General features: G+C 43.6%; 5 protein-coding genes across 5 annotated transcripts; all 5 read right to left on the bottom strand.

Moving 5' to 3' along the window:
* Nucleotides 1-1,486: 1,486 nt before the first annotated feature.
* O0I10_009760 (uncharacterized protein) lies at nucleotides 1,487-2,535 on the bottom strand (the record flags this gene model as incomplete). The annotated part of the gene is made up of 4 exons (XM_058489746.1): nucleotides 1,487-1,754; nucleotides 1,971-2,089; nucleotides 2,150-2,299; nucleotides 2,356-2,535. The coding sequence occupies 4 exons, from the start codon at nucleotides 2,533-2,535 to the stop codon at nucleotides 1,487-1,489; spliced, it is 717 nt and encodes a 238-aa protein (XP_058339492.1).
* Nucleotides 2,536-2,657: 122 nt separating this feature from the next.
* On the bottom strand, nucleotides 2,658-3,695 carry O0I10_009759 (uncharacterized protein; the record flags this gene model as incomplete). Its single annotated transcript, XM_058489745.1, has 4 exons — nucleotides 2,658-2,769; nucleotides 2,827-2,986; nucleotides 3,055-3,094; nucleotides 3,528-3,695. 4 exons carry the CDS (start codon nucleotides 3,693-3,695, stop codon nucleotides 2,658-2,660), a joined length of 480 nt encoding a protein of 159 aa, XP_058339491.1.
* A 2,091-nt stretch (nucleotides 3,696-5,786) lies between these two features.
* O0I10_009758 (uncharacterized protein) lies at nucleotides 5,787-7,677 on the bottom strand (the record flags this gene model as incomplete). Its single annotated transcript, XM_058489744.1, has 2 exons — nucleotides 5,787-5,814; nucleotides 7,502-7,677. 2 exons carry the CDS (start codon nucleotides 7,675-7,677, stop codon nucleotides 5,787-5,789), a joined length of 204 nt encoding a protein of 67 aa, XP_058339490.1.
* Nucleotides 7,678-9,005: 1,328 nt separating this feature from the next.
* Nucleotides 9,006-9,572, bottom strand: O0I10_009757 (uncharacterized protein; the record flags this gene model as incomplete). Its single annotated transcript, XM_058489743.1, has 3 exons — nucleotides 9,006-9,270; nucleotides 9,309-9,505; nucleotides 9,570-9,572. The coding sequence occupies 3 exons, from the start codon at nucleotides 9,570-9,572 to the stop codon at nucleotides 9,006-9,008; spliced, it is 465 nt and encodes a 154-aa protein (XP_058339489.1).
* A 37-nt stretch (nucleotides 9,573-9,609) lies between these two features.
* On the bottom strand, nucleotides 9,610-10,315 carry O0I10_009756 (uncharacterized protein; the record flags this gene model as incomplete). The annotated part of the gene is made up of 4 exons (XM_058489742.1): nucleotides 9,610-9,720; nucleotides 9,776-10,088; nucleotides 10,146-10,157; nucleotides 10,215-10,315. 4 exons carry the CDS (start codon nucleotides 10,313-10,315, stop codon nucleotides 9,610-9,612), a joined length of 537 nt encoding a protein of 178 aa, XP_058339488.1.
* Between the last annotated feature and the right edge of the window lie 2,669 nt (nucleotides 10,316-12,984).

Here is a 12,984-nt window from a genome sequence, read left to right as displayed (position 1 = left end):
ATGATTCCTTTTTCCCTGCCACTGATTTTGGCTTTGGCTCCGCAGTTGTACTTGGAAGCCTTATCGCTGTACTTGATAACTTCGCAAGGCTCACCAGTAGGGGTAGTACCTGCATTTGATTTCGCAAGCGTACACGCGATAAATGCAAAGAGTGTAAAAACAGAAGCCAGCATAATCCAGTTTAGGGTGCACCAAAATTCTTTTGTAAAGCAATCGTGAATAGTGTACTTTTATACCTATTTACTATGTCGATCTCAACGTAAAATAGGGACTGTCAAAAGTTGTTGGAGGATGTTGGTTTCCAAGAGCATAATATGCATGATCCTGCATATACGTACTCCTGAACATCCGATTTGGGTCGATGTTGCTGTATCATTATAGATGGTTGTTCCCACCACGTCGAGATGTGACAGATACATACATACATGATGCATTTGGGTCATTCAGCCATACTAACTTTTACTACAATCAAGCTTTCAACGGCTACGTTTGAACGACCTATGGGTATCTATGTAGGTGTACAGGTGGTGGAAAACATGGAACGCGCCTGCTGCATTCACTCAATCGACGTTTTTTCGTACTCCTTGACCGAACGCCCAAGAAGTGGGAGTCAGAAGATATGCTGGGCCTATCGTAATGGAAGAATGTCGCATTTCAGGTACCAAACTATATGCTAATGATCACCAAGTGCAGGATGACAAGCCATCACAATAGCACACCTACTTATTGATTCCTCTCCGAGTCGACCCTTGACTGTGGCTAAAGGATCAAGACTTAACACTACTCCCTCCAATCATCCCCGTTCTTAGATAATACACACCATCATTGTAATTTTATCGACAGCATTATAACAAGAAAAAAAAAACAGGATTGTAAAATGTACTCCTTACATGATGATAGCCGTACATACGCATGCATACAGCACTTGATCCCAAACGCACACTAACCCATTTACAATGGTTGTCGTACAAAGATGTTTATTGAGCTGTGGTATAGCAAACGCTTCTTTAACCATTACTGGATGTTCGCCGTATGTACGCAGGGATAGCTTCATCAATAATATCTAGGCTACATACACCACGCCAATCTGCTAGACTCAATACCATGGAAATGCGATTCCTCCAAGTGTCCATATTTCGTTGACTTGCTCCTGCTCCTACTCAAACATTATCCTCATCTTCTCGGCCATAATAAAGTGACGATTTCGGTGTTCTCATTGTTGTGGTGTTCATTGTCCCAATCATATGGCAAGAGCGTCGATGTGCGAGAGGCGGATGCTTCATGTTCATGATATTTCACGACACCTGTGTCATTGTAATTGATTGCATGTCGTAGAAGGCCCCGATTCCTTGCATAATTCTCACATCACAATATACGCATTGACGAAATCGGATAGCTTTGCAAAAGGATTGGTCACTGTCATAGGTGTATTGGAAAAAGTTGACTGAAGGTGGATTGAGTGCATCGATAATGCCATCTTTGTCTTCTAGAGCTTCACGGTTGGTTCGTTGTGGCTGTTGCTAGTGCTGCCAGTAGTCGTTGTTACAGGTGGACTCTGGGAAGCAGATGGTGGTGTAATGGATCGATTGTTACTGCTTCCCTTGTTAAATACAAGTTGTAGAAGACTTGGTTGTCGTGATGAAGTAGGGCCATCACGCGTGGTGCTTGTTGATGAACGTGCAAAGGTGGAAAGAGATTGTTTCGGTTGTTGTTGATGATCGTGATGACTACTGGTCGTTGAGCTACTTGTGGCACTGGCATGATGGACACCACGTTTCTTGGAAATCGATATACATAGGTACCAGCTTTGGGCGCTTCAAGGCTTCAAATGTCACCTAGCAACAGAGTCGTTAACCTTAATATCCTTCTAGCAGCATCATGACATATGCGTACCTTTTCAAACAATAAATAAAGGCTGCATTGACCCCGCTTGTAACCATCAAGCTGTTATTGGTGATCATGGCTGGTACTGAAAAGTGGATGCGACGTCGAGGAGGTCGTGCTGGTACAACGCGTCCATTATCTGAAATCGTAACGGCACCGGTATTCTTGGGTAGTTTGGCAAAAAAGAGAGTGCCAATCGTTCAGCCTAAACCAAAAAGTCAATCATCTCCTTCATGGCTACCATGATCACATCCAATGCCCTTACCATAACTTCACACAAATGCGGATAGCACAAATACTCAGGATCACCATCCAATAATCGCAATGCAAAAAGAATCGCTCCACGTGCAATCTCACCGGTACCACCGGGCATGTTCATATAGTCGGCCAAATACATAAACATGTCAAATCGTGGCTAGATAGGATGACCATCAATATACGATGCATGCTTTTTGAGTTGAATAAACCTACCGTAAGAAACATGTTCCATGCAATCTTCTCATCCGTGCTTTCACGTCGTTTGTGAAATGTGCGACCATCCTTGCTGCTTCTCCATACGTTTTCGCCGAGATCACGGCACCATCCACGTTCAAAGAAGTGATCCATCAATACAGCATTGGCTCCTTTGAAATGGGAAAAGATGGCATGCATCAGCTTGACAAGTTCCAAAGACAATTCACTGATTGCTTGATGGTGTTCTTCATGTCATGATGCTGGATCACCCGTAGCCAATTGTTCATAGTGATGAGCGATCAAACGATGACATGAATGAATCAATTTTTGAAGCGCCATGTGCACTGCACGTTCTGGAAGTGGTTTGGCGTGGACATTGTTGACAAGGCTGCAAAAGGAGCGTAACGTCTGAATCGGCATCCCGTAAGGTGTCTAAATGAGAATAATGCGTGTAAGCACAAGGACCATGATTTACAACAAGATACTCACATCAACTTTGGCAAAAGATATATCAAACAAGGGCCTGACTCCAAACTTGACTCCACATCATCTAGGCTATCGCTCGCGTTGGCTCGCTGATATTCAAGCTTCTCAGAATGCATCGGTTGGTCCATGTTGCGAAGGCACAACTGAATGGGCGTTGACTCGACTGCATGTAGACAAAGGATAGTAAATAAAGAGACGTTCATTGCATGACTCAAGCATGTTGGATAGTACCTGCTGCTGTTTCATAATACATTTGAATGTAGACCCATGACTAGATCAAGAGGAAGGTGACATTGCAAGAGCAACTGGTGATAGTTGTCGCAGTGAATAAAAAAGATGATGAGAGAGAACCGAGCCCGTTCCGAGGTCGCACATGAAGGCGCGCGATGGCGATCACAAGATCAAACAAGCATATACGGGGATGATGAATCAGTGAAAAAGATTTTTATTGAAGAACTTTCAAATCAACATATACATCCAACTGATCCTTATCAGCATTTAGCACTGAGGTAGTAGGAGGTAGCAGCACTACTGTCCCACATCTTGGCCGGGTCGGAGGAACACACGAGGCCGCATGCCACGAAGCTCGTGGCACAGATTTGCCCGCATCCAACAGAAAAGTTAGACTCTCCTTTGACAACGGTACATCTTTCTTCTCCGTCAAGAATATGGACCTTCCCTTGATCTCTGCCAGTGATCCCTACTTCGCTTCCACAATGGTCATTGAAAGCATCCGGGCTGTACTTGATAACTTCGCAGGGCTTATCAGTAGGCTCATCGGTAGGCTTATCATCAGTAGGCTCACCGCCTACCAATGATACTGCAAGGGCGCATACAATGAATCCAGAGAGTGTAAAAACAGAAGCTAGCATCGTATCCAGTAGAAGAGTGCGTTAAATTTCTTAAAGTTAACCATAAATACATGGTGTCATTTAGTGTTTTTATAGCATTTTATTCTATCACTCCTATAAATTAGGGCTGTAAAGGCTGTTGGAAGTAGAGGTGGAAGCATGGAGTTCAATTGAACGCATCTAGTGCATGTCGCTAAGGAGTTGACTTTTTACTGCATGGTCGAAATCCTCCTGAAAATCTGTGGAAGAGGGAATAGATACGACCTTGTCATAAAGGTTGTGCCGTGTTTCATTTTTAAAGGATGCTTTATTCACTTCCAATATATGAACCATAGTCGATGCTCGTACTTCTCAAGTATACTAACAACGTACAAGTGATAATGGTCATAAAGTGCAGAATGACAAGTCAAAGCATCAAAATGATCTCTCACATATCCCATCAGAGCCTTCCTACCCCTTCAGGGGTTTCCCATGAATGTGGCGGAAAGAAAGGGAAGCGCTCCCTTTGTACATATCTTCATCTTCATTGGCGGGCACACATACGGATACACCATAATAGTGATTCAATTCCGGATCACCAAAATATGCTTAAGAAGGACTCTCATGAGAAATAGGAGATCATAAACGAATTCACCATAAGATGAAAGAATACATATCAAAAGGGAATGCATGCAAAGCACCCTTGCCTCCCCTCCTCCATGTACCAGTACGAAATAGTTGTGCATAAACGTATATTGAACTGAGGGTAATATAATACAATAATATCAATTGTCATGATCACCATTTGCAATTGCTGAATACTGATCGTACATGGGCAGGGATATCTTCATCTAAAATATCTAGGCTTACATACACTACGCCAATCTGCTAGGATCGATACCATGGAAATGCATTCCTCCACTTGTCCACATTTTGTTGACTTCCTCCTCCTCCTGCTCAATTTTCATCTTCTCCGTCATAAAAGAGAGGCGATTTCGGTGTTCTCATTGCTGTGGTGTTCATTTGTCTCAATCATATGGCAAGAGAACATGCATGTTCGAGAGGCGGATGCTTCATGTTGATCATACTTTACAAGACTTGTGTCATTGTAATTGGTTGCATGTCGTAGAAGGCGCCCAATTCCTTTCATAATTCTTGTAACACAATATACGTCTTGACGAAGTTGGATAGCTTTGCAAAAGGATTGGTCACTGTCATAGGTGTATTGAAAAAAGATGGCTGACGGTGGATTGAGTGCATCAATAACGCCATCTTTGTCTTCCAGAGCTTCACGGTTGGTTTGTAGTGTCAAGGGTGCATGGGTGCTTGTTGGATGTGGATGATGCTGTTGTTGCTAATGCTATCAGTAGTCGTTGTTACAGGTGGGCTTTGGGTACCAGAGGGTGGTGTAGTGGATCCATTGTTACTGCTTCCCTTGTTGAACACGAGCTGTGAAAGGCTTGATTGCCGTGATAAAGTAGGACCAACACACGTGGTGCTTGTTGATGGATGTGCAAAGGTGGAAAGGGATCGTTTTGGTTGATGATGATGATGATGATGATGATGGTGATGATGATGATGATGACTACTGGTCGTTGAGCTGCTTGTAGCACTGGCAAGATGGACACCACGTTTCTTGGCAATTGATATACGTGTCTCGATATTGGTACCAGCTCTGCACGCCTCAAGGCTTCAAATGTCACCTAGCAACAAAGTTGTTAACCTTAATATCCATCTAGCAGCATCATACCATATGTCTACCTGTCCCAAAAATAAATAAAGACTGCTTTGATCCTCCTTGTGACCATCAAGCTGTTGTTGGTGATCATGGCTTGTACTGAAAGGTGGATTCGTCATCGAGGATGTCGTGCTGGCCCAACGCATCCATTATCTGGTATCGTTAATGCGCCGGTGTTCTTGGGTGGTCTGGCAAAGAATAAAGCCAATCGCTCAGTCTAAATCAATCCACCCATCAATCATCTCATTGATGACTACCATGATCAAATCCAATGTCCCTTACCATAGTTTCGCACAATCCGGAAGATCCAACAACGCAGCACATATATTGAGGATCACCATCCAAAAGCCGCAATGAATGCAAGAATCGTTTCAATTGCTATCTCACCCATCTGCTCAAACACATAAACATGTCAAATCGTGACTAGAAATGACCATCAATATATTATCCATGTTTTCAGTTTCATGAACCTACCATAAAAACATTTTCCAGTTGACCTTCTCATCCATGCTTTGCCTCGTTTGTGAAATGTGCGAACCATCCTTGTTGCTTCTCCATACGTTTTCATCGAAATCACGGTACCACCCACGTCCAAAGAATTGATCCATCAATGCAGCATTGGCTCCTTTGAAATGGGAAAAGATGGCATGCATCAACTTGACAAGTTCCAAAGACAATTCGCTGATCGCTTGATGACGTTCTTCAGGACATGGTGCAGGATCACTGGTAACCAATTGTTCATAGTGACGAGCGATCAAACGATGACATGAATGAATCAACTTTTGAAGCGCCATATGCACTGCACGTTCTGGAAGTAGTTTGGCGTGGACATTGTTGACAAGGCTGCAAAAGAATCGTAACGTTTGAATCCTCATCCCGTAAGGTGTCTAAATGATGATAATGCATATGAGCACCCATGATCATGATTGACAACAAGGCAACACTCACATCGACTTTGGCAAACTCGACCAGTTCTTCCAATACTCGCTTGTGTACAAGGTATTCAAGACAAGGACCCGTCTCCAAAATTAGCATCAAGGTCTAGCTGATAATGGATACATGTGAATAATGCTCTTTTGCCACGCGTTGTATATACCCGATTCCTTCTATCCCATATACATACCAAAGCAATATTCATATCCTTATCCATAGGAATCCGTTTCCGTTGAAACACGTTGCGACACGTAACTGAAGCTGCTTCTATATGACGGCTATGCGCTGATCACGTGAGAAAAGACTGCAAGGCAAGTTGCTGCAAGTAACTTGAGGCAATGGAGTAAAGACCTCGCTCATGGCAACTACTGTTACGTTTGGAGTGGTCGGGGATTGTGCAAGAGAAGGTGCAGTGTCAAGAGGCCCGTGTGTTATGGTTGAGTGACAAGGCTGTGTACAGCGGCATGGAGCTGCCATTCAGTCAAACGCAATCGGATCAAGGAAGTTGTGGGATTGACATGGTGAATTGAAGGAGGACAATCGTTCCCAGGCGGTAGTTGTGCTTGAATGGGGCAACAGTTGAGAATGGGAGGAAGAAGAGGGGAGAAGCTGAGTGGAAGAAATGGGGAATTAAGCAGGGTCAGGCACACTGTACCTTAATACATGACGGCGAGATTGTCTATTTCGAAGTTGAAACTTTCACACAATGTGCTCTGGAGCATGCTGATCAACTTTTTATTATAAAACCCAACACTTCATTGGAAAAATTTGAATGGGTGGGTGTTTTGTAGGGTTGACTATGTAAGTGTGATGCTACATGGAGAGTGGTCTTTGTAGCTTGAGTCGAAGAAGCAGAGGGACTTGCTTGTGTAATAGCAAATCCAACAAGTCAAAACCTATTGATCATTGCGTGCTATGTTTTCCGTGAACCTTGCACATCAAGCACAAAAGTAGCGGTTGGTTTGGCATCAAGCATTTTTGCTACGAGTGAAATGGGTCTTTATTGGGCAAGATCAAGGTTCATATACAACTTGTTCAGCATTCAGTAGTAAGGAGGTAGGAGTCATAACCACCACCGTTCCACAAATCGGCTGTATAGGAGTGGCAGTTGTCTTGGGAACATTTCAAATATTTTCTGGCACAGGCACTTCCACATTCAAGTCTATTCTCGAATAACCCTTTGTCAACGCTACAGAAGAGTCGCCCGCCGGTTTGAGAGATAGTTCCTTGTTCCAGGTCAGTGACTAGGTCTGGGTCCTTGCAATCGGACTGGTCAGCTTCCTTGTGGTACTTGAAAACTGTGCAAGGCTCACCAGCAGCAGCGCCTGCAGATGATGTCGTAAGTGCAAACATAATGAATGCAGAGAGTGTGAAAGCTGAAGCCAACATATCCAATAATAAATGAAATGCGTCAAAATTTCTTTGTAGAGCAATTATGGATACATGGTATCATTTTGAGGTTTTATACTATTTTGCCATACAAAGTAGTCGGAGAGTTGCATGCTGTTGTAGAACAGCTGATCACGCATGATCCTGCTTACATATACTCCTGAACCTCCTATACCGTATTGTTGTAGGCTATTGTTGTTATTATTCTGTTACGGCGATATGGAATAAAGGATACATGATGCATTTATATCAACCAATGAGTCCAGCGTTTATTACAACCAGATTTTATACCCGAAACCTTCTAACAGCTATGACCGCTCCTTTACTATCCAGTGGTACCTTTGGTACAGTACAGTGCGGTAAATAATGGGAGTTCAAATGAATGCACCTAGTGCATGTCGTCGATTCAGAGTCCATTTAGCTATACGCTTGATTGGACGCCCAAAAGGCATGGGGAGTTACATCTTATAGTCCCTTAATAATGGAATGATATCATATGTACCGTATTTCAGGTACAGTACCACAATCCATGATAGGAAGGCCGGCAAGGTCATCCACGGAGTCATTCCTTGAATGTGGCTAAAAGTATCAGGAGCATCATCCCCCTTCTTTGCGTCCCACAGGTATATGAACATTGAAAGAATTATTATGACGGAAAAGAGATTCTAAAGCGGATTTGTTATAGGATGACACAAGATTTTAAACGATAATGCATTACATACACATGCATACAGCACACAATCTCGAACGCACGCCAACTCATCCACAATGTTTGCTGTACAAAGACGTGTATTGAGGTTGAGGGCATCATAATGGAGTAATAACAAATCATGATCACCATTTATTAGATGATCGTGTATGATCAGGACGACTTCATCAATAATATCTAGGCTACGGATGCTACGCCAATCTCCTAAGGTCGACACCATGGAGATGATTCTTCCACTTGTGCATATTTTGCCTATCTCCTCATGCTCCTCCTGCTACCCAATCATTGTCCTTACTTTCTCGGTCATGGAAGAATGGCGATTGTGGTGTCCTCAAAGGTGAGTAATTGTTGTGGTGTTCATGGTGCCAGTGTCAGGGAAGTTGCATAGCACAAGGTTGTATCAAACATGCGTAACGTTGACAACGACAAGTCATGTGATCCATCAACAATGCAATTGATCAATTCACCAGGCGCAGCGTCAATTCGATCATATGGCAAAGACTTTGTCTTTTTCATCCTCCTCTTCATCGCTTGTAAGTTGTGAATCGCCATCCTCCAAAAGACCTTGGCGTGAAAGATTGGCTCATACTTCAGGTTCGAGATCTTTACCGATGCCACCCTCTTCACTAATAAGAACAACCAAGAATGCATGAAGTAGCTTTTGATCGGTGAGTGATCGAATCATCTCAGTGGTGTATGCTGTTGCTGCAGCCGCCAAATCAGCGCTGGGTGAACTCGATGCTGTACAAACAACAGGATGCCAAAATAAGGTTGACAATGGTGCCATCAGTGCGGACATAAGACGTTTGTCGGCCACACGTGTTACATCATTCAAGTATTCCCAAAAGCTGTAAAATTCATCCACTGTTTGTTCGCCATCACGTACGGTTTGCAATGCATGTGCGAAATGTATATCGAATGGGTTGCTTTCTTCTTAAAGCTGCTATTGGTGATCATGGCTGGTGCTGAAAAGTGGATGTGACGTCGAGGAGGTCGTGCTGGTACAACGCGTCCATTATCTGAAATCGTTAATGCGCCGGTGTTCTTGGGTGGTCTGGCAAAGAATAAAGCCAATCGCTCAGCCTAAATCAATCCACCCATCAATCATCTCATTCATGGCTACCATGATCAAATCCAATGCCCTTACCATAACTTCACACAAATGCGGATAGCACACATACTCAGGATCACCCATCCAATAATCGCAATGCAAAAAGAATCGCTCCACGTGCAATCTCACCGGTCTCGCCGGGCATGTTCATATAGTCGGCCAAATACATAAACATGTCAAATCGTGGCTAGATAGGATGACCATCAATTACGATGCATGCTTGTTGAGTTGAATAAACCTACCGTAAGAAACATGTTCCATGCAATCTTCTCATCCATGCTCTCACGTCGTTTGTGAAAAGTGCGACCATCCTTGCTGCTTCTCCATGCTTTTTCCCCGAGATCACGGCACCATCCATGTTCAAAGAATAGATCCATCAATGCATCGTTGGCTCCTTTGAAATGTGAAAAGATAGCATGCATCAACTTAACAAACTCCAGAGACAATTCGCTGACAGCTTGATGACATTTTCCAGAACGCTCGTAACCAAGTGATGAGCGATCAAAAGATGGCATGAATGAATCAACTTTTGAAGCCGCATGTGCACTGCACGTTCTGGAAGTAGTTTGCCATGGACATTGTTGACAAGGCTTGTAGCGTTTGAATCCTCACCCCATAAGGTGTCTACATAATAATAATGTATGTGAGCATGACGACCATGATTGACAATAAGATACTCACATCCACATCGACTTTGGTAGCTCTTCCAATACTCGCTTGTGTAAAGGTCCTTGCGAATAGCAACTTCTATCAACCTTGGTCGTGGGCAAAGGAGCGTGCATGAACGTGTGTTGTAGTAGAGTGACAGGGTGGTGAACGCTTTTTGAGACGATGGAGCAAGACAACGCTAATGGCAGTTGCTGGAATGAACGCTGTTACGATGGGTCGTGGCAGAGCAACATGCAAGACATGTGTGGCGTGAAGAGACGCAGGTGTTGTAGTGGGGTGTACACGCCATGGACTTGCCATTCAGTCAACGCCTTCCGGATCAAGGCATTGGTAGGATTGGCATGATGGATTGAAGCAGGACAATCGTTCGCAGGTGGTAGTCGTATGTACTTGAATGGGCCAACAGTTAAGAATGGGAGGAAGAGGGAATAAGGTGGGTGTGGAAGAAGTGGAAATTAAAGTAGGCTGAACTGTCGGACACCTCTTGTATAAATGCATGTACACTGTACGTCAAACCTTGATAGTGAGATTGCCTACTTCGAACCTGAAACTTTCACACAAGATGCTCTTGGACATGCTCATCAACTTTGTATTAAAAAAGAACCTATACTTCATTATAAAAAATTGAATGGCAGGGTGCAATGTGGCATTTACTATTAAGTCGGAATGGAGGTCAGCCCAGGATTGATGATTAATCGAAACAGTATACATTACCTTGGGATTCCCCATCTCGAACGTGAAACTTTGTCAGAAGGTTCGCTGGGACATGCTGATCAATGCCATTCAAATAAAAGTTGCAGACTTCATTGTGAAGATTTAAAATACGGGGCGATCAAAATGGTGGATGAAGGGAACAAAAGAGCGAACCGTCCACCGCCCCGAACTTGCCTACCTCCAGCTTGAAACTTGGTCAGAAGGGTGCTCTCGAGCATGCTGATCAACTTTTTCTAATAAATACTCTACGCTTCATTTGAAAATTTGGAATGGGAGCGTCCAAAAGTTTGAAAGTCGGAGACATTCGCAGGGTCTGTCTTTCAAGAATTTACATATTCGCTGTTACAGCGTAGCTCAGTCAAATCGGCTCGGATCAAGAAGCTTGAATGATGGAAATGCTCGGCTGGAGCAGGAGAATCGTTCACATAAAGTGTATTTTGCAACAACGCTGATTGTGAAGAAATGGCTGCTAGCGGGCAATGATGAGCTATTACTGAGAAGTATACGTTGGCCCTTCCAATCATGCATAATGATCTGAGTTACACAAAGAGGTCCTTCTGCATCTTTGGCTCTCCAGCGTCTAGCTACTTTACATTAAACAAAGATCACTTCTCATATAGCATCACGCTTACAAACATAAAGGTGCCTGTATCTCCAAACTTTACAATCAAACGTGGGCTCTTTAATCGATCAACGTGCTTGTCGGGGTCAAAGGAATCTTGTGTCAAAGTATGAAGTTCATCGTGGGCGATCCCAGATTTCGCAATGTCGCCACCAGCCAAACTGGATCTGGGGGTCGACCTCTTCGGCGACGACGACCAAAAAAATATTTTTTGGGATGTTTGCGACATTGAACGCAAAACTTTCACACAAGGTGCTGTTGGCCAAGCTGAGCCCATTGCTGTAATAAAAACCCCACGTTTCATTGTAAAGTTTGGAGATACAGGCACCTTTATGTTTGTAAGCGTGATGCTATGGTCTTTGTTCATTGTCAAGTAGGTGGACCGTGACAGAGCAAAAGATTCACAGGGTCGTGTTGTGTAACAGAGCTACGTTTGCATGAATGAAAGGGTCAATGTATAATTACTTTATGGATCATCTAGGAACAGGCATGTATTGCTAGCTAACGGCCACTTTTATCCAATCATCATTGTTGCGAGATCCACTGCATGGGAACGATGCCCCTGCTCCAGACATTCATTTCCATGATTAAAGTAGGTTGATCCGAGCTGATTTGACTGAGCTGCGGTCAAAGAGAGATTACATCACTCTGGACATAGAGCACGCTCGATGTAGCTCAACCAATGTAATCTTGTGTGAGCGTAACTCAACCAAATCAGCTCGGATCAACCTACTTTAATCATGGAAATGAATGTCTCGAGCAGGAGCATCGTCCACCTACAATAGAATGCACAAAAGTTGGGAATGCACAAAAGTGGCTATTAGCTGCCAATGTATGACATAAAAGTGAGGGTTGCGTACCTTTCATGCATTGTCCCTGAAGTCCTGAATTTTTAGCTGAGTAACCCAAAGAGGTCCTTCTGCATCTTTGGCTCTCCAGGGTCTAGCTACTTGGCAATGAACAAAGACTACTTCTCATATAGCATCACGCTTACAAACATAAAGGTGCCTGTATCTCCGAACTTTACAATGAAACGTGGGGTCTTTGATAGAACAATGTGCTCGGCTTGGCCAACTGCACCTTGGGTGCCGGTTTCACGATCAAGCTTGCCAATCCCAGATTTCGCAATGTCGCCACCAGCCAAACTGGATCCAGGGGTCGACCTCTTCGACGACGACGACCAAAAAATATTTTTGGGCTAATTGCGACATTGATCGTGAAACTTTCACACAAGGTGCTGTTGGCCAAGCCAAGCACATTGTTCTATCAAAGACCCCACGTTTCATTGTAAAGTTTGGAGATATGGCTGTCTTTATGTTTTCACTATACTCATCTTCCAGCAAAGAAAAAATTGCTTCCCATTGTAGAGCAGCGCAATGCGTTGCAAGGCATTGCTGAGTTACCTATTTTCAGTGCAAGGCATTGCAAGGCACTGATGAGCTACCT

Source organism: Lichtheimia ornata, assembly GCF_029851405.1.
Source record: "Lichtheimia ornata isolate CBS 291.66 chromosome Unknown scaffold00059, whole genome shotgun sequence".
Lineage (NCBI taxonomy): Eukaryota > Fungi > Mucoromycota > Mucoromycetes > Mucorales > Lichtheimiaceae > Lichtheimia > Lichtheimia ornata.
The sequence above is the reverse complement of the archived record's forward strand: the minus strand, read 5'-3'. Positions and strand labels throughout refer to the sequence as shown.